The 20629-nt window shown below is 41.2% G+C and overlaps 1 protein-coding gene across 6 annotated transcripts in view; it reads left to right on the plus strand.

Moving 5' to 3' along the window:
• Positions 1 to 20629, plus strand: part of PDGFRA (platelet derived growth factor receptor alpha) — a 59114-nt gene that overhangs the window by 18241 nt on the left and 20244 nt on the right. For 5 of the 6 annotated variants that reach the window (XM_077136888.1, XM_077136884.1, XM_077136887.1 and 2 more), the window contains 18 exons: positions 303 to 433; positions 1922 to 2093; positions 2186 to 2375; positions 4104 to 4219; positions 5201 to 5327; positions 6455 to 6648; positions 7401 to 7495; positions 7697 to 7829; positions 10620 to 10724; positions 11116 to 11226; positions 11501 to 11654; positions 12813 to 12979; positions 14931 to 15046; positions 15421 to 15543; positions 16773 to 16884; positions 18215 to 18314; positions 18428 to 18533; positions 19775 to 20016. In XM_077136888.1, the coding sequence (XP_076993003.1) occupies positions 303 to 433; positions 1922 to 2093; positions 2186 to 2375; positions 4104 to 4219; positions 5201 to 5327; positions 6455 to 6648; positions 7401 to 7495; positions 7697 to 7829; positions 10620 to 10724; positions 11116 to 11226; positions 11501 to 11654; positions 12813 to 12979; positions 14931 to 15046; positions 15421 to 15543; positions 16773 to 16884; positions 18215 to 18314; positions 18428 to 18533; positions 19775 to 20016 (2494 nt within the window). The remainder of the gene's footprint in view (positions 1 to 302; positions 434 to 1921; positions 2094 to 2185; positions 2376 to 4103; positions 4220 to 5200; positions 5328 to 6454; positions 6649 to 7400; positions 7496 to 7696; positions 7830 to 10619; positions 10725 to 11115; positions 11227 to 11500; positions 11655 to 12812; positions 12980 to 14930; positions 15047 to 15420; positions 15544 to 16772; positions 16885 to 18214; positions 18315 to 18427; positions 18534 to 19774; positions 20017 to 20629) is intronic. The other variant, XM_077136885.1, reaches the window with a different exon arrangement.

Genomic DNA, 20629 nt, shown 5'->3' on the forward strand with positions numbered 1-20629 from the left:
GAAAGAGAGGAGGAAAATAAAACCTAACTACTCTAAATGCTCAGAAATGTGGTGTTCTGTTTAATTGGAATTTACTATTATTATTGTTAGCAGTATTTTGTATTTTTGTGCTGTAAGTACATGACATATGTATTCAGAGTCAAGGATTCTGAGATCTTCAAAATGTTTCTTGAACAAAATTTGAACAAACTGGTTCACAAATTACTTTTCAGGGTGTTCTTTAAAACCAATGGAAACAAACCTCATAAGATCCTAGTTGGACTATGGATATTTAGATTCTTGTTTTTGTTCTTCTTTTATAGCAGCACCCCAACTTGACCTAGAAATGGAAGCTCTAAAAACTGTATATAAGTCAGGGGAAACGATCATAATCACTTGTGCAGTCTTTAATAACGAGGTGGTTGACCTTCAGTGGACTTACCCAGGCAAAATGGTAGGTACCTCAAGGCTCGTGGTGGCATGGAGTGGGGTGCAAAAGACCATGCCTGTCTCTGATGAGCACTTTACTGAGCTTTTCTAGACCTTGGTTCCCATTACTACAATGAGCACATCTGACCCAATGACCAGTTAAGCTCTTGATCGATAGGAGAGTTGGATATGACGAAAGTTGGCTCAGGACCTTCAGAATGCATCAAAATGGTGCACTGAGACTTCTTTTTCAGAAGTCAGAAAGAAATAGGAAGGTTCTATGCCTCCATGCTAACAACCCAAAATGTAACAAAGCAAAGAATGAATGGATTTTAAACTTTGCTAAGTGCTGAAGCAGTCAATTGTTCTCATTTTCTTAGCTTCCGTGCGCTTTGTGTTCTGAGGCACTTGATGGAGTTGAGTGCTCCTGGTCCCTCCCTTTTCTGTTTCCTTGGCATCCAGGACTCTTTTATCTTCCTATTTTGCTTCCCACCTGTCCAGTCTTTGTGTGGCTCTCACCTTCAGGGGATGCTTATTGCTTTAATCATTCAGCAAAGATTTAATGATGTTTGCTAAATCCTAAGCACTGTACTAGAAACGGATTCCTGCCCAGAAAGAAGTAGTGATGGTGGTGGAGGTGGAAGTGGGGACAGGAGCCACCATATGATCTCAGGATCACTAGAGATTTATATAAGGTGTTTCATTTCTTCAAATACATCATGGTAAATTGTGTGTAAAAGGCTGTCAAAGCCCAAGATGGGAATGATTAACAGTATCTAGCTGTGTTTGATACAGAGGCCTCATGGAGAACAAAGACCAGATATATATTTTTCCCTCTCACTGTTGAGTTGTAACTTTCTGCTTGCTGCCCTTTTCTTTAGTTTTTATCTTTGCGATTGACAGTGCTCTCTTTCTCTCTTTTTTCCATCTCTCTCCTCCAGGCTTTTGCTGCTGCTATTCCTTGCTCTCTGAGGCAGCTGATTAGAAATTGGGCATTTTTACATGTTATCTTATAAAGCTCATGCATTCACAGTCCAAAATGTGATCTTCCCTGAAGTATGAAACTATCTGATTTTCTCTTCAAACTTGATTGCTTTTAACACTTAAAACATAAACATTTTTTCCCCATTTATTGGAGATAGACCTATTATTCCAAACCAAAGAACATGCTATTTGGCCCTAAAGTAGATCATCAAAGTGCTGTTTTGGAAAACAACTGTTTTTTATTTCTGATTGTAAAGCGATGCATGCTTATTGTGGAAATTTTAGAGAAACAGAAGAAAAGACTTCCCAGAGCATCACTGTTAATACACTGGGGAGATAACTCTTTTAAATATTTTTATACATAAATATTTAATAGTAAAATAGGCATCATACTTTAGATTGTGCTTCGTTATGTCCTTTTTACCCTCAGCAGTATAGCACAAGCACCATGCCAAGTTATTAAATGTCTCTCTGAAACATGATGTTCTACCTTTTTTTACACGTTGGTTTTCTTCCCCTTCTGCCATAGAAAGGCAAAGGCAACATGATGTTTGATGAAATCAAATTTCCGTCCATGAAGTTGGTGTATACCTTGACCATCCCCGAGGCCACAGTGAAGGACAGTGGAGATTACAAATGTGTAGCCCACCAGGCCACCAGGGATGTTAAAGAAATGAAAAAAGTCACCATTTCTGTCCACGGTATGCTCTGCTTTCCAAAATGCCTGTCGTCCATGCTGTTTGAAATCCGCTCTGCAGTAATTATTATTTCATGGAAACTTTTCCCTGTGCAGAGAAAGGGTTTATTGAAATCAAACCCAACTTCAGCCAGTTGGAAACGGTCAACTTGCATGAGGTCAAACACTTTGTGGTGGATGTACAGGCTTACCCCCCTCCCAGGATCTCCTGGCTGAAGGATAACCTAACTCTGATTGAAAATCTGACTGAGATCACAACTGATGTAGAGAAGATCCAGGAAATAAGGTAAAGAAAGACCTTTCCCAAGTATGTCTTTTCTTTTTGTTGTGTCCCTAGATAGAGATTTATCTTACAACCCCAACCAAAAGTCAGACTAGGAAATAGCAATCTGAGTTAAGAAATGCTTTAAAATCAAGTATCTTTATTATAATATTGTAATGTGCCGATAATATGTTGGTAAGTATTTAACAATAAAAAGAGAACAAAGAAGAAACTGAAAAGTTCTGTCCCACAGTGAATGACAGGGTACTGGATCCAGCTAGGGTGGAGAAAAGAAAGTAAAATTGTACCTTCTTGGACTGAATATATTCCTTGCTGTCCGTTATCCATTTTGAAAGTTGGCATGTATGGAGATTCCAGCCGCAAGGCAATTATCACATAAACTTACACGAAACAGAACACCGTTGGCTTAACTCAAAACATTTGCCCCAGTCAAGGCCTTGACTGAAAATAAGCATAGCGCTCTGCTCAAGTTGGTTAAGAGAGAGACATATAATGAGTAGTTTGTGTCTCTGCCTTCTGTGGTGGTAGACTGCTCCTCTCCCTTAACTAGCAGTGGAGTTTTGGGTAAGTCACTCCTCAGCCTCAATTTCCTTATCTATAAAGGAAAGTTAGTAATACCTTAAGTTCCTAAAATCCAGCCCAGCAGGCTTTCGTCACACTGTCCCAGCATCTTAGGCTAGGAGATACTACATTTGCAGAGTGCTTTTGAGCCTATGAAATGCTTTCACACTTACAGTCTCAATGAATCAATCTTCAAAATGATGCTGCTATTCGTACAATTATTCCATTTTATGCATAAGGAAACTGAGACACAGAGAATTTAGTCACCCAAGGACTTCTCCCTCCATGAGTAGTGCTCTTCTTTCTCCACTCCTGTTGTTTTTCCACAGTCTGATGCTTTATTAAGAAGGACAATGAAATGGACAAATACCATATTTATGCACACACACATACACAACTAAATTCCATTTATAATGTGTGAAAGAAATCTTTTTTTGGGGGGGGAGATTTATCTTTATGAAGATTTGAAGAAATATATATTTTTCTAGTGTATTATTTGAATAGATGATGAAATATCATGCTTTAAAAGTGAACAAACACATGATGCCTTGTAAGACTTCTCACTCCACTCCAGTCCTCGTATGCTCAATTCCCCCTGCTCCCTATTTGCCACAGGGACTCTTTGATTATTTCATGTGATTCTTGTGCAACCTTCCAGAGTTTCTTTAAGCAAATACAATCAAGTAGGGATGTTATATCCTGGAGACCTCTCCATATCAATATGCAGAGAGTGTCCTCATTCTTTCTTCTGATGGTATTCCATTGTTTGGCTGAACCACCTACATGATGGATATTTAGGGGGAGGAAGTCTTTTTTTAAAAGATAAAAATCAAGGATCCCAAAAAACAAAAATAGAAACAAACAAACACCTGGTAGGGTACATTTAATGCCATCCCAAAGTCAGGCTCTGCCAGAACTGATTGCTTCTGGAGACATGGAAGCTTTTGTTCATTTCAAAATGTCAGTTTTTCTGTTGTAAGAATTAAGTGTCTTTGATTCAGACCTTCACCATGTGAAAGTGTATGGAGAACCTCAGAAGAAGAGATGATACAGAAAAAAATGTTTTTTGACCTTTTACAAAAAAATTTAACTTGACTATAATTGCATAAATGATTGGGATTTGTTTAGTTACTCCTTGTGGAAACAAAAGAAAATCCTTTTTTTTTGAAGGTATCAAAGCAGATTAAAGCTGATCCGTGCTAAGGAAGAAGACAGTGGCCATTATACCATTGTAGCTCAAAATGAAGATGATGTGAAGAGCTATACTTTTGAACTATTAACTCAAGGTATGTAATGACAGCAGAAAGCTAATGGTTGTTCATTGAATGACTGTGTTATAAGGAGATGCCAGGACTTTTCCCCCAGATTGAGGAGAAGAAGTAGGAACTGAATGTGTCATATGTTGGGGATAGCTTTGTTGGACTTGTGAATTCAGGTTATTCTGGTTGTGAGCTACACTAGAATATCTGATTGGGAATTCTTAGGCTCCAACAGCTTCCCTGCCACACTTTTCTCAAAATGTCACCTTCAAATCTGAGAACAGCAAAGTGATGCTTTTAGGTCTGGATGACACTTCATCACTCTGTAGAATTTTGGCCTTTTTTGTTTAGTTTCTCTTGTAGACATTGTATGTGGAACGCTTTCATCTATTCACGTTTAGACTCAGTACCTCTTCATTGAGTGCCTACCAAGATCCAGCTTATGTCTTAAGTGGGATTATTTGATTCTCACAGTCCATTTGTGATGTAGGTATCAGCTTACTTCTGATTTATTTGACTACAGATGTTTAAAATTCTTTAAAACCTAATTACAGGTTCATTTCTGGGTTTTGGCACCAAAAAACAAACCAGAACCGAAAAAAAAACCCCTGATAATAACTATGACAAAAATGAAAACTGGTAACATCCCACAGATGCACTTAGGGAAATACTGGTTTGGATTGTACTTTAGAATCCATTAGTTTAATCCCAAACTATCATGTAATTTAAAGAGTTTCCCTGACCTTTAAGCCAAATAACTAGAGGGTTTTTATGCTTTCCTCATTCTAGTTTTAAAATGCCACAGGGTACAAATCCCAAAACACCAAAGCTGAAAATGTTCTTAACCACGTGGGTCTGTCCAAACTGGAATGCAGTTATGCACACACTGGTTTCACCTGCCTTAGGGTGGCTTGTAGTTTCACATGCAATGTGGAAGAGTTCTAACTTCGCTCTCAGAAGTTCGGAAACATGACCCATTCAATGCTGACTTCTTTCCACCTCTTGCAGTTCCCTCATCCATTCTGGACTTGGTTGATGACCACCATAGCCCCTCTGGGGGACAGATTGTGAGGTGCACAGCTGAAGGAATGCCTCTTCCTGATATTGAGTGGATGATTTGCAAGGATATTAAAAAGTATGGAAATCAGATGTTCTTCTTTTTTTCTTCTGTGGTCAGAATGTTTCTCCCTTGACATCAAGGACCTCAAATTCATTTTTTCTTTTGTTGGGTTTCTTTTTTTGTATTTATGATTCTTATTTGACCTAAGGCTCACATTACTCATAAACTACAAGATGGGGTTCTGAACATGGACCCTAGCTTTAGGATGTGTGTGTTCATGAACAGCTGTAGGGAGAAGATCAATGGGTTTTATCAGATTTCAAAGGATCTTTAATTTGAAAAGAAAATGAGTTTTTTTTTTCCTCAAAGGATTTTTACTACTCCAGTCCACTTTTCATCTCATCTTCCTTATTTGGTGAACTTTCCTGCACACATTCCTATGACTTGCATAAATAAAGGTGGTGCCCATGTGACTGCTCTTACCTCATTCACCCACCTGCGTTAACTCACTGGTAACCCCTACCTCCACTACTCCTCAGCCTTCTCAAATGAGCACATGAGCTGAAAATACAGAACTCTGAAGCCTTGATTCCTTCTTCCTGAAAGCTGAAACCCCTGGTCTTACCCTCTCCTAGGGCTTTAGGGGACAGGGCTTGGATAGTGACAGAAGCTGGAGTCCAGGTCTCATAACTCAACCAAAAGATTGTTCCAATCTCAGTGACACCTTAGGGGCTCTTTGTAGTCCAGGTGTTGAGGTGGAGCATCCTGGGGGAGGAGGGAGGATGCCAGGCCTCTTGGAAAGGGTGGGAAATTGTCAAGATAGTTCAGCATACTTGAAGTTGAAAGTTTCAGTTTGGCCATTGGTAGTTATATTTTATTGAACTTGTTCATCTCTGCCTCTCCTTTATAAACAGTTAACTTTCACTAGCCCACATGAAAGTTTTTCCTTTTTTTAGTGTGTGCTCAGAGAATTAAAACAAGTTTTAATGCTAATGTACACGTAAAATGAGATTTTTAATTCTCTGGTGTGTGCCCAGAGAATTAAACAAGTTTTAATGCTAATATGCAGATAAAATAAGAAAGTCAATGTGGAACACCTCCAAATGGAGCCACTGCTGGCCATTTTAGGTTATTCTCACTGATGCATTCACTTACATTACTTCCAATAAATGACTCTATATTTACATCCCTTTTCTCTCCAGGTGTAATAATGAAACTTCGTGGACAATTTTGGCCAACAATGTCTCAAACATCATCACAGAGATCCACCCCCGAGGCAGGAATATGGTGGAGGGCCAAGTGACATTCACGAAAGTGGAGGAGACCATTGCAGTTCGATGCCTGGCTAAGAATCTTCTTGGGGTTGAGAACCGGGAACTGAAGCTGGTGGCTACAAGTGAGTTGCTCAACTGTCAGGACAACTCTAAGTGATCAACTGAGCTCTGTCTCCCTCAGGTGGAACCTTGAATCCCAGTTGGAGTTATTTAGGAATGAAGGTCCCAAGGCAGAAATTCACCTCTAAATGCTCCTAAAGGAGTTTCTCTGGGCATCTATGTGAGATCCCTTTCTTCAAGATTCAAATTCCAAACTGTATCATGCAGAGTCCCCTTGGCATTTTTCTCTCCCAGTAGTGTAGCTACCTGTTCTCTGTAGACTGAGCAGCGGTGTGTGGGGCCGAGGGTGCAGAAGCAGGGTCTTTGTCTTGTTGCTCCTTATAACAGTTAAGACACGTTGAATTTTTCAAAAAAAAACCAAAAAACAAAAAAAACCACACAACTCAGGGAACATGAAAACAGTACGAATAAAGTGTAGCCTCTCAATAATAATGGAGGTTTCTGAAGTTATCATGACTACCAGTCTCATTTTTTAGTCTTTACTGTTCCAATTCACACTGTGTCCAAAAGGATAATTTTGGAGCATCTTTGGAGAAAGTATTGAGCTCCCTTCATTGAGCTTTTCCCTTTTTCTTCTAAGGGAAGAGTTTGAGTAGATGTTTCATGCATGTAGATGTGTGAGAGATGCTACCACTTGCCCATGACATAAGCCAGGTGGCCCTCACCCCTTCCCAGACCCAGCCAGACTGCCCTTCTGCCGTCCTGCACGTTCGTGAGGACAGTATCCACTGTGATGCTCTCTCTTGTCCTCCAGCTCTGCGCTCTGAACTCACAGTGGCAGCCGCGGTCCTGGTGCTGTTGGTGATTGTGATCATCTCACTTATTGTCCTGGTTGTCATTTGGAAACAGGTAGATATTTTCTCAAAGAACACAAAATCTTTGAAGTTAGTTAAGAACAAGAATAGCAATTCGGTCAGTGCTTGGTACTGTTAGGTGGTGAATGAATGGCTTTGAATCCCACTGTGTCCAGTCTCTTTGCTGCTGTAGTTAAAAGCTTTGGTGCATTCAGACTTTGAGGATTCACCAGTTACCTGTCCTGGTTGTTTATAGAAACCAAGGTATGAAATTCGCTGGAGGGTCATTGAATCAATCAGCCCAGATGGACATGAATATATTTATGTGGATCCCATGCAGCTGCCTTATGACTCGAGATGGGAGTTTCCAAGAGATGGACTAGTGCTTGGTAAGCTCCTACTGGGGTAATCTCTCCCTTTCCCCACGTTTTAAAATTGGAATTGTAAAATTAGAGAAAAATCACGCAGAAATTAGAGCATTCTCATATAGTCTCCCTCACACACACACACACACACACACACACACACACACACAGTGCTTCCTGATATTAACACCTTGCATTAGTGTGGCACATTTGCTATAATTGATGAAGCAATTTAATTATAATTATTCTGTTAACTCTAGTCCATAGTTTACATTAGGATTCACTGTTTGTATTGTACAGTTCTATGTCTTTTTACGTTTTTATTTTGGTAACATATATACAACCTAAAATTTCTCCTTTTAACCACATTCAAATAAACAATTCAGTGCTGCTAATTATATTCACAACATTGTGCTACCATCATCATCATCCATTACCAAAACTTTTTCACCACCTGGAACAGAAACTCTACCAATTTAGCATTAACTCCCACTTCCCTCTCCCCACCCTGTCCCTGGTAACCTGTTTTCAAGTTGCTGATTATGAATTTGCATATTCCGATTATTTTATATCAGTGAGACCATACAGTATTTGTCCTTTTGTGTCTGACTTATTTCACTCAACATGATGCCAAGACTCCCTTTTGATTTGTACTCAACTTCACTATTTACAGGTAAATGGAAGAATAAGGGAGCTGAGTTTGTGCTTATTAGTAAGAGCTAGGTAATAGAAATTTGCTTACAGAAATATTTTTCAGCCTTTAAGATGAGTTAATTGGAACCCTGCAATAATTTTTTATCTAACTCCATAGAAAATTAGAGTTTAAGAAAATTGTACAAAGGGAAAAGAGACTATGAGAAGGCCTGGCACAGATACCCACCAAAATGGCTTAGCTTTGGAAATCGCACAAATTGAAATGAGATTAATTTCTGTGACTAAAAAAGAACAGATGATAAATGACGAAAACCACAAAAGATATTTTGACCCAATACATTCTAAAGAGGTATTAGGTACTTATTTAGGATATAGATATCTCCTATATATATATATGTATATCTCCTATATATATATGGAGAGAAAGAGAGAGAATTTAGAATATAAAAATAAGGGTACATTGTAAAGCAAAGAATGTAAAAATAGCCAAGCTAACTTACCACAAATTTTACAAATACTTCAATCCTGGGTTGAGACCAAGTGCATGAAACTCTATTCCAAGGGAATGTGTGTTTTTTGTTTTTTGTTTTTTAAATTGCATTCTGAATGAATGGAAACAGGACAGAGACAAATGAAGGTTGAGCTAGCGGTTGTGTCACCATGAATATTCTAACAGCATGTACTTTGAAAGGTGCCAAATGCAGTTTTATTATCTGCCTCACTAAAAAAATATAGCCGGGTTTAGATTCCTAAAGAGTTACTTTAACTGAAACCAAACAAAGTACTCTGGCTGCTCTAGTAGTAGTGTACCTGAGGATTAAGCTTTCTTCATTATTATTTTTCCTGTTTTGCAAAAAAGAAAGGAGAAATTAAGGAAGGTAAGAAGTAATATAATATTTTTGGGAAAAGGGCAAGATCCTTAATATTCCAAAAAGCACTTCTGTGTCTCTCTGTTCCTGTGTATCATCAAATCTCAGGTGAAACAATACCTTTCCAGGTACAATTTCCAGCCATGCAGACACGTTTTAAGAACCAATGTCATGATGTTGGTGTCTATTAATTTCCTAGAGCTGCTGTAACAAATTACCACAAACTTGGTGACTTAAAACAGCAGAAATTTTTCGTCTCAGGTTCTGGAGACTTGCAGTCCGAGATCAAGGTGTTGGCAGGGCCAGGTTGCCTCCAAAGTGTCTCAGGGAAACTCCTTCCTTGCCTCTTTCTGCTTCTGCTGGCTCCTGGAATTCCTTGGCTTATGGCAGCATAATTCCAATCTCTGCCTGCATCGTCACCTGGCATTCTTCCCTGTGCCCTCTCCTCTTTTAAGGGCACCAGTCATTAGATTTAGGTTCCACCCTGAATGCAAGACATTTTCATCTTGCTATCCTTAACTAAGTACCTCTTCAAAGACCCTTTTTCCAAATAAGATCACATTCTGAAGTTCCCAGTGGGCATGAATTTAGGGGGGACACTTAACCCACTACAGTGTCCTTTCTGAGTTGAGTCTTTCTCCGGTTTGATTCTATGTTGTGAGTCTGACCACTCTAGGAAACATCCCTGTTAGACTGTGGGCTCTTTAAGGGGGGAATGGAAGTGATGACAGCTTCGATTTCTTTTTCTCCCCACATGAAGCAAATATGCCTAGGGGTTCCTGACAAACAGTCTCAAGTTTTTACCTAATCACTTCTTGGAATCCTTGTTACTTTGAATATTGAAGTATTTCCAGTAGATAAGGATATGTTGATGCCAAAGATATGCCCCTATTTGCATATGGAAAACAGAAGGGTTGAGAACTAAGGGGTTTGGGCAAGAGCCACAGAAAGCAAGCGTTGAAAAGTCAAGGACTGGTCCATCACGGCAGCTGGGAGACAGTGTTCACCCCAGGGAGAGCCCCACCCAGGGGAGGGCTCACCATCCTTTCTCCATCTGTGTTTTCCTTTCCCTTGCAAATGTTATTTGAAAAAAAGCAATTATACTTCTTTCCTTCCCCATGGGCTTAATTCTGTTTTTGACATGAGGACTTGGAAGAATAATTATGCTTACTTAATATGGGAAATACACCCCTTCCCACTGAGCACCCAGGAGTGCTGGCCCTGGTGAAGAAAGCTGGAGGGACGTGTGGCATTTATGAGGGGTCATGGTTCTGCTTCTCACTGTCCATAGGTCGTATCCTTGGATCTGGTGCATTTGGGAAAGTGGTTGAAGGCACTGCCTATGGATTGAGTCGGTCCCAGCCTGTCATGAAAGTAGCAGTGAAGATGCTGAAACGTAAGTGCCTATTCCTGGGGACTTTTTGAACATGTAGCTGTAAGTTAATTACTCAAATCACAGCTAGTAAATGCCATATTTAGGAGTAGAACCTGGTTCTTCTGATTTTAGGTTTTTTGTCTATTTTGACTATTTTGCCAATTAGGTTTGTTTAGATTGTTCCTGTTGTCTATATATTGGAAAATCAAGAATTATTTTTAGTGATTTCTTTATACCCTAGAGACTAGGAATTTGTGATTGGAGTCTAGGCTTTGTCACTACCTGCTTCTCTTTTAGACTCTTGGTAAATAAAACAATGTCCAATGACAGGATTAGCTGTGTTAATTGGCTTTTTCTGAGAACAGGAATTAGGTAGCTCAGTTGAAATGATATGTGATTATTTCTTTGACAGCCACAGCCAGATCCAGTGAAAAACAAGCTCTGATGTCTGAACTGAAGATAATGACTCACCTGGGGCCACATTTAAACATTGTAAATTTGCTGGGAGCTTGTACCAAATCAGGTAGGTTTCCTGACTTGGAAATGATGATTTTCATGGAACACCTATAGTTGTGAAAACAGTGAGCCAATTTTTCAATCCCCCATTCTCCATCACCAATTGTGCCAGTGAATATTATTAATACCTTGAATGATTGACTGAATTCCACTGAGTTGATGAAAGCTCTTTTTTTTTTTTTTTTTTGAGCAACATCTCTTGCCAGTCCACACTTGGCACTTTATGGCTTTTTTGTTTTTCATTTTCATACCCATCTTCTAACCAGTTTTGGTCTCTACAGGACCCATTTACATTATCACTGAGTACTGCTTCTATGGGGATTTAGTCAACTATTTGCATAAGAATAGGGACAGCTTCCTGAGCCACCATCCAGAAAAGCCAAAGAAAGAGCTGGACATCTTTGGATTGAACCCTGCTGATGAAAGCACACGGAGGTGAGTGCAAGGAGAGGTGTTGTTGTCTATCATTGTCTTACAAGCTTCATCAAAGGAGAGAACTCATCTCCTGTTGGATTCCACATCTGCAGATTCAGTGCCAGGAGATAGTAAGGCTTAGCGTCAAATCACACTTCCCAAACACCTGTGACATGATGGAGGTAAGATACATGATGTCTGTAGGTGTTCTGTACTGGACTTGCTGATTGGCTTGTATGAGAGTGAGACTTGGAATAGGTTTAGAGAATCATTTTATATGTGGTCCATATAAGACCTATAAAATGCTGTTCTGGCCAATGACACCTGAATTTTTGTACCTCATAGAGTAGCCATCTGAGAAAATACTGGCCCTTGCTGTACCCAGGCCTATAAACCAAGCTAGTGATAATGATCCTCACTGCAGAAACCAACAGGTGGCTATAGATATCTCTGTAGATAGGAAGCTCTGCAAAGATCAGAAAGTACAATGAATTAGCTTCACATTAAATTACACGATGGATACCAGGGCCTGTAAGTAGCAGTAATTGGCTGTCCAGGCCACGTGAGCACATGGCCCAGGATTGTGGCGTTGAACTGAAAAGAATTGGGTGCCAAGTTCCATGTCTTAATTTAATGACTTTTTCAGACTTTAAATGTAATAGGCTTGAAATTTTTAAAATCAGGCTATGGGAGTGTAGCCCCACTGTCTTAGATGTGGCTATCCAGAATGCCTGTGTTCCATCTGAAGAGGTGCTGGGGATTGGCACTGAAAACAAACATGTAAACATAAAGAAGGAAATAAATAACAATGTCAGCTAACATCTGTTGAGTCCTTTATATGTGTCAGGTATGATATTAAATATTCCTCCACTCTCATTTTTGTAAATGGAATTCATTTAACATCCTCAGGCGCAATGCCCAGGATGGAGGCATGTGCTGTTCTAACCTTCCTTCCTTCTGAGATGACCCATGTATTTATGTGACTGTTTGATTGACGTTCATGCTCCGGATTAGATCACCCATAGGAAGGCACAGGTTGATTTTGGCTTTGCTCACCCCAGACCCCTTATGCCTTCCACCCCACTGGCTCATTGTAGGCATCTGGTCATCATCTATTCCATGTCGAATGGCCACCCCAGAGGGGAACCCTGGGTAAGGTCTCTTTTTCTGTTTTTACAGTTACGTTATTTTATCTTTTGAAAACAATGGCGACTACATGGACATGAGGCAAGCCGATACCACCCAGTATGTCCCCATGCTAGAAAGGAAGGAGGTTTCGAAGTATTCGGACATCCAGAGATCGCTGTATGATCGCCCAGCCTCGTATAAGAAGAAATCTATGTTAGGTAAAACGTTTATACCCTCTTTAGGCATTGTGATCTTCCCGTGGTTTAATCTGATACTAAAAATACACAGAGGGAGGTAGGGATGGATGGTAAGTCAATCTCCCAGGCGTCGTGGTCCCTAACTGCACGTCTGTACACTGTACTGTCTGTGACATGGTTTCACAGGTTTGTGGCTTATAAGTTGAAAAGAGGAGAAAGAATAATGTCAGCCTTTATGTAACGAATTTTTCAGACTTTAGATGTGATGATTTAAAGAATTGCCCTCTATTGGTGTGTAATGACTTTCTTTTTTAGTGCTGTTGTTTTTGTTTGTTTGTTTGTTTAATGAAAGCATGGTGATAATTGACTTTTTTTTTTCAATGTCCTTACTTGGAAGAGTTAAAAGTTGGTAATCCTATGTTGGTTCCTACTATTTTTTTGTTTTCATTTTAGAAGCCTATGAAATCTATGAGTCAATAACCCTGGCATTTAGCTTTCCTAGCATCCAATTTATGATGTAAACTGGAGAGTAGACAATTTGAGTTTATATTTTGTGACAAGGTGTTGGGTGTTTCTACTGAATGTTGTTTGTAGGAGGATCCAGCCATCTGTTTCCAAAGCAGATGCGCATGTGACAGATTTGAATTGCTTTGTAAAGTCCAGGGAATCCAGCCAATCCTCATACCAGATGTACCACCCTACACTTACTTAGCGGTGGCCCCTCTAGTGTTCTGGTTTGATCACAGGCTTGGAATGGGGAGAAGAGAGTGACAGCTATGTGGGTCTGACATTGGCTTGTCCTGGAATCTTGTCTTACTGGGTCTGAGGCCTGCCACTGGTAAATGCAAAGAGTCTTGAGCAGTCAAAGAAATTGTTTTGAAAATCACCAGTGTGCTCTGAATGCCTTCAGTCTTCTTAAGTGAAAGGTACCATCCATTAAAAAAAAGAATGTGCCTATTTTGCAACGCTCAGTACAAAATAATATTTTCCATTTCTGTGCTTCCAAGTTCCATTTGCTTCCCATTGCCAAATGGGTGAACATCCAAGCCCTTTTTAAAGATTAGCCAATGAGAATGATCGGAACCAGTGCTTCCTCTGCCCTCCCATATTGTTAAAAATAGTTTACATTGCTTCTCAGGCAGAGCTGGTAGACTTGGCTCCAGATGTCAGGAGAGCCTGAGTCGTGCTTGGGCCCAGACCCTGCTGGCAGACAGACCACTGCTCTCTGGTCTTCCTGTAGCTGGCTGAAAAAAATGTGAATGGCTGGAGTTACTCTTCACTGGCCTGAAAATTTTCAAAAAGAACTGAGAACTGCTGGCCTGGATTGTTTCCTTCCTCGAAAACCCTGGGACCCTTCCAGATGGGACTATCTGGGGAAAGTGGACAAGTTACAAACAGAGTGAACTGAACACAAAGCCATTGGCACTGGTCTTCTTTCTTTCTTTCCCTTTTTCCACAAAATAAGCCAAGTACTGTGAAGTGGCTTTAGAAAGAATAAAATAGCAATTCCTAGAAACCACTCTTTCAGAGGGACTTAATGTATATTCAACATGGAAAATGTGTGCGTGTGTGCTGTGTGTGTTTAAGGTGGCTGAGGTGACTTAATAAGGTTGAAAGAAGAAATTTGAGTAGCAAACAACAAGATATGTGTGAGAACTCATCAGAATGGTTTAGACTGGCCCTTATATAATCTCTCTCTTTCTCATATATATACATATATATATGTAATATGTATATACATATATTGACTAAGAAAATTTTCTGCAGATATTTATTTTTAAGAAAGTGTCTTTGCATAGTTTAGCTGCCCACCCTGGGAGGTCTAGAAACGCTGTAAGAAAATAATTTTGGATATGCTGCCTGGGCAAACTTCTGCAACCCTTCCCCTGACAAGCAGTCCAGCTCAGAGGAAGTGTTGCCAGTGACGTTTCATGTCGTGCATCCCTTCACCAACACAATTATTTTTCTGCAGACTCTGAGGTAAAAAACCTCCTTTCGGATGATAACTCAGAAGGCCTTACTTTGTTGGATTTGTTAAGCTTCACGTATCAAGTTGCCCGTGGAATGGAATTTTTGGCTTCAAAAAACGTAAGTGTGTTTAAAGGAACAGAGGCCTCTTTAGATGCAGGCCACCGATTTCAGAGTGAGGTTGAGCCTGGAAGGAGACCTTAGAAGATAGATTTTGGAGAGGCCGGTGGCATGGCTACTTTTCATTTCCCTACCTATCTTCCTTCTCCCCTAAGTCAGGTGGAGACTCTGACGTCATTGGGAACCGCTTTCTCCAGTGCTTTCTTTATTCGGGTAGTGCTTGGGATGAGGGCTCAGTGGGGGAGCCAGGGCAGCCTTCCTAAGATGTGGTACCGGATAACTCCAAACACCAGCATGAAGCAGCCAGTCTCTCAGGGGTAAGGCTGCTAGCCACTGGGGTCTGACCCTGCGTTGTCTCTCCCCTTTCTACATAGTGTGTTCACCGAGACCTGGCTGCTCGCAACGTCCTCCTTGCTCAAGGAAAAATCGTGAAGATCTGTGACTTTGGCTTGGCCAGAGATATCATGCATGATTCCAACTACGTGTCAAAAGGCAGTGTACGTGCTCTCTGCCGTCTACCCTCATTCTGCACGCTCACCCTCCCTCACTTTAATCTCTAACATGAGATGTTGCTTCTAGCCATTTGGTGCCCATTCTTTTAATGTGGAGTTCACAAGATTCATGAATGAGCTCCAGGGGGACGCACGAAAAGCACAGGATCTGTAGTCAGACTGCCTGGGTGTGAATCCCGGCTCCACCACTCACTAGGGGTGTACATATACATGTATGTACACAACTGTCTGTACATATACATGTATGCACTTCCAGGGAGAATGCCTCTAGCTTTTATCAAATTTTTGAAAGGCATTTGTAACCTGCAAAATGTTAAGATCACTTGAGTTAATATGTCTTAGAGGCACAGTTTTCTAAAAGGTAGCCATTCTATCTTGTGCTGGGACCCTTCTCCCTGCTCCTTCTAGCTCTAGATGAAATAGCTTGGGGAACTTCTACCACCTGTACCTACAATTCCAAATCACCCCAGCAGCACTGGTTGTGAGTCAAGGCACAGGGATTCTGTGTCCACCTAGAGAAGGACACTGGCCTGTGTCTATGCTCTGTGTGTTTCGTGTAGACATGACCTTGACTTGTAGCATTTTGGTGGCAGCTTTAGGCATCATGGACAAAATCATTGGACTTTGGTAGAGCTCATTACTTTTCCTGTTGAAATAAGTTATGAATCTCTGCTATCTCCTCAGGCAGTCTTAGAGGGCTTAAGGATGCTCGTGTGGCCACTTTATGTATTTGCCTCAGTTTAGTATTTCCACTGAAGGTTGGATCAGACTCACAAAGAAAGGCTGGAAAATTTATCTTAATGTTCAACTCTTTGTAGTGTTGGAAATTGCTATTTATTTCTTAAAGTTTAAAAGCTCACGGATCACTGGATATGTTGATTTTGTTCGTAGGAAATAGGGTACAGATCCATTTAGGACTCACATTTTCGGGAATAAAAATTCAGGATTTTTAGATGTTATTCCGTTGGAGGACATAAGAGGCAGCAATGACCATTCAGCATGTGTTGAATATTTACCAAACGTCCACTAGGTGCCAGGCACCCTTTCAGTGCTGAAAGAACAGCGGTGAATGGCACACACAAAGGAGACACCAATTGGGGGCATGACTATAAATATGAGTTATTATTAACCCATTGAGAACACCTGTCCATTTCTGCTGTCTTAGATCATCAGTGCATAGACTTGGGTTTAATCACCTCCCTTCTTCCCTGTAGACCTTTCTCCCTGTGAAGTGGATGGCTCCTGAGAGCATCTTTGACAACCTGTACACCACCCTGAGTGACGTCTGGTCTTACGGCATCCTGCTCTGGGAGATCTTTTCCCTTGGTATGGTCTGCGCCTTTGCTGGTTTGGGCTATTCTGGAGCAAACCAGAAAGGGAGACACTGTGCTATTCCAAGCTCCAGGCTACAAATGGTGCTAAGACACCTGGTGTGAGGCAAGCGAGCTGCAGCCAATTGACAGCATGCACTGTGCATTTAAGATGTGCAGTTAAAACTGTCCATTTAAGATGTGCCCATGTGGATTGAGATGGGGACCTTTGGGGGGTGCCTCCTCACCCCTGGCCTTGCCTCTCCTCTCTTTTGGGCTATGTTGAGTGGCTTTCTCCCCCTGGAGGCACTCCTTCCTGATGACACCCACTCATGGCGGCCTTTCACCTTGGACACTGGGTTAAGTGGGATCACCAGTGCAAAGGAGCCCCTGCCCACTCCTGATGGTGATCATGTCCAGGTGAAAAGTTCAGTGGGAGGTAAGGGGTGTGACTCCCCTTCTTGGTCATCATTCCGAAGTCTAGAAACCTCTTAGCCATTTGGTCAGTTACCAAACATGAACATAGGTGCCACGTGCTGCCAGGTGAGGGCCCTAAGAGAAAGATGAGTCACAGCTCTGACTTCCAGATGGTCCAGCTGAGGAGATAAGGCTTGCACACAGGAAGTGATTAGAGAAGCACTCAGTGACTAACTGTGTGGTTCTGATTTCAAACTGAGACAGGAGTCCAGAGAAAGGAGACGTTCTAAATTCTGCTTTAGAGAGGAAGCAGAATTTAATTTGGCATTGGCCATAAAAATGTGAACTGTTTCAAAAATTCATCTGTTATCCAGATGTGATACTGAAATGTATTCCCCCTCCCTGGTTTTTAGTCTTTATCTTGGTTTTTCCTCCATGGAGAGCCACAGTGTATCATCCTAATTTGCACCTGACAGCATGCTAGTCTTGGACCCATTAAAAGTAGAGAATTATCCATAAGCCCAAAGTTGACTTTTGCTTTAGTTATTTGAACACTAATGATTTGAATGATTTTCTTGGCCTCAAGAAATCATTTCTTGGCCTCAAGAATTTCTCCTTGCTGTCTATTTCACTTTGCATATATAAATCCAGTAGTCAGAAATGAAAACACTTTAGCACTTTTTCTAAAGATGGATACTTTTTGCCTGGGCTGCTTGGCCTTGATCAACCTGGAAGCCCTATTTAAATTTAAAATTTGAGCAAGGCTGGGAAGTCAAGGAGCTGCTAACAACAAATTTCCTAGAAAGAACCAGGACTTCAAGGCTTTAGGAAGCCCAAATGTCTTCTATAGACAACATCACCCCAAGCTTTTCTACAATGTACTGTGCCCATGTTTGTTAATACTGGTTGATTTATTGCTTGGCTTTTAGGTGGCACACCCTACCCTGGCATGATGGTGGATTCTACATTTTACAATAAGATCAAGAGTGGGTACCGGATGGCCAAGCCCGACCATGCCACCAGTGAAGTGTGAGCTCCCTCCCCGCTGACTTTGCCTTCCTGCCTTTGGGTCTGTGGGAGATGGTGGGGCGTGTTCCCTGCCCCTTCTCATTGTGCCCACTCTGATCTCTTTGCCTCTCCAGGTACGAAATCATGGTGAAGTGCTGGAATAGTGAGCCGGAGAAGAGACCCTCCTTTTACCACCTGAGTGGAATTGTGGAGAATCTGTTGCCTGGACAATATAAAAAGGTTTGTCTGGGCCTGTTGAGAAGAGTGGAAAGGAATGGGGAAAGGTACAAGAGAATGTTGGGCAGTTACTCCAGGGGGCGGCACTGTTCAGTGCTGTCGAGGAACAGTTTAGATCGTATGGTCCAGAGACCTGGGCTTCATGGAGTCCTCTTGGAGCCCTGCTAGCAATGATTAATGAAAATCCTACCCCTTCCCAAAAGGTTCCCTTTTGATCTTCTTTTTTAAAACGTGCAACGACCTGCAAAGATTTTGTTCTCCAGTTGCTTGTGTATCTGGAGCTACTGTGCAGTTAGAAGTCTCAGGACATCCACAATTTTTAAATCACTAATTTGAATACACTTAAATCCGTGCAAGATTGGCTTTCACCAGCTGACTGAGAGGAGTAACCTCAGCTGTTATCTGTGCCTCCAGCTGTTTTTTTTTACGGTATAGAAAGCAGTGTACAAATGAACAACTGTAATTTTATGGAACCAAGCAGGATATGTAGATGAACAAAACAACTTTCTGCAGAGGCGCTGGAAAGGAAACTCACACACGTGCTTGTTTAATAAACTCAATTTCTGAGTCTTGGTTAGTCACTAGATAGATTTTTTATACTCATTGCTTCTCTTCCTTCTTCTGAAGGAGTTCTGGTTGAACTGAAAGCTAAATACTTTTGTCTATTGATTATTTCAAATACTTTTGTCTATTGAATTATTTGACTGCCTATTACAGCTCCCATAAGCAGTCTGGAAGGAGAAGGAAATTGACCTTAAGTCAGTCAAAAACATTCATATTGTGAAGATGTGCTAGAAGAAAGAGGTTGAAACTGTTACCGAAAAATGTGGTCTTCTTAGATCAAAGTCCCCTAAGTTTTGAGTTATATTTCCCGAACATTTAGGGATCAGGAAGACCTCAGGTGCTCCCAGTAGAAGTCCTGACTATCTCCTATAGGGACCCATTGAGCCGTGCTAGACTCAGAGAGGGGTCAGGGATATCGCCACAGTTATTGACTCAGAGAAGGGGTGCTTGGTACCCGGAGACTTACCAGCAGGAGTTCTGTGCTATTGGTTGTCCTTTCTCTTCCTATTCCACATCTCTGGGGATGGTTGAGTATGACTCCCCTTCAGTTGTCTCAATCCCACATCTGGAAGGCAGTGTGGAAATACAGACAGTTAAATAATGCTAAATTCTGAGCATCTGCAATCATTTTTATACTTCAGTCAATAACACTTGTTTAAATTGTTAAATAATGTTTACAGAGTTATGAGAAAATCCACCTGGACTTCCTGAAGAGCGACCACCCCGCTGTGGCACGCATGCGTGTGGACTCTGACAACATGTACATTGGTGTCACCTACAAAAATGAGGCGGACAAGCTCAAGGGCTGGGAGGGCGGCCTCGATGAGCAGAGGCTGAGTGCGGACAGTGGCTACATCATCCCGCTCCCTGACATCGACCCTGTCCCTGAGGACGAAGACCTGGGCAAAAGGAACAGACACAGGTAGTTGTGGGCAGCCGTCTCAGCTCCCAGCAGTGCTTTTATCTCCCCCTCTTCTGATGGAGATGACCTCTTGTCACTGGTCAGTGAGTTTGTACCAGGGGAGGAAGCAGCAGAATCCCCAAGGGGCCAGTTTAGTTTGAAAACACTTTCCAGATGATTCTCATATGTCGTCCCTGGGACTGGGGGCTGGGAAAGGTTGTAGGATAGAGAGGGGCATTCTCCATGGAAGAGAATCTTTGACTTAGGTTCTCAAGTAATTTGATCAAAGTAATACAGCAACTGTGATTTTTGTGATAATATAAGCTGTTTTCTTAATTAGCTACCTAACTGAGGGGAAAGTTCAAAAAGAGTCTGGACTGTTTGAGTCTACATCAGTGGTCCTTAACCCTAGCTGAGGGCTGGAATCACTGGGAGAGACTTTTAAAATACTGATACACAAGGGTGTGGTCCCTGCACCCTGAAGGATCTATCTATCTATCTGTCTATCTATCTATCTATCTATCTATCTATCTATCTATCTATCTATCTATCATCGATCTATTCTTATCTTTGTATTATGAAAGATTTGACATATGATCAGTTAAAGTAATGTACCATCATGTATCTATCACCC

Source organism: Tamandua tetradactyla, chromosome 19 (assembly GCF_023851605.1).
Source record: "Tamandua tetradactyla isolate mTamTet1 chromosome 19, mTamTet1.pri, whole genome shotgun sequence".
Taxonomy (NCBI): domain Eukaryota; kingdom Metazoa; phylum Chordata; class Mammalia; order Pilosa; family Myrmecophagidae; genus Tamandua; species Tamandua tetradactyla.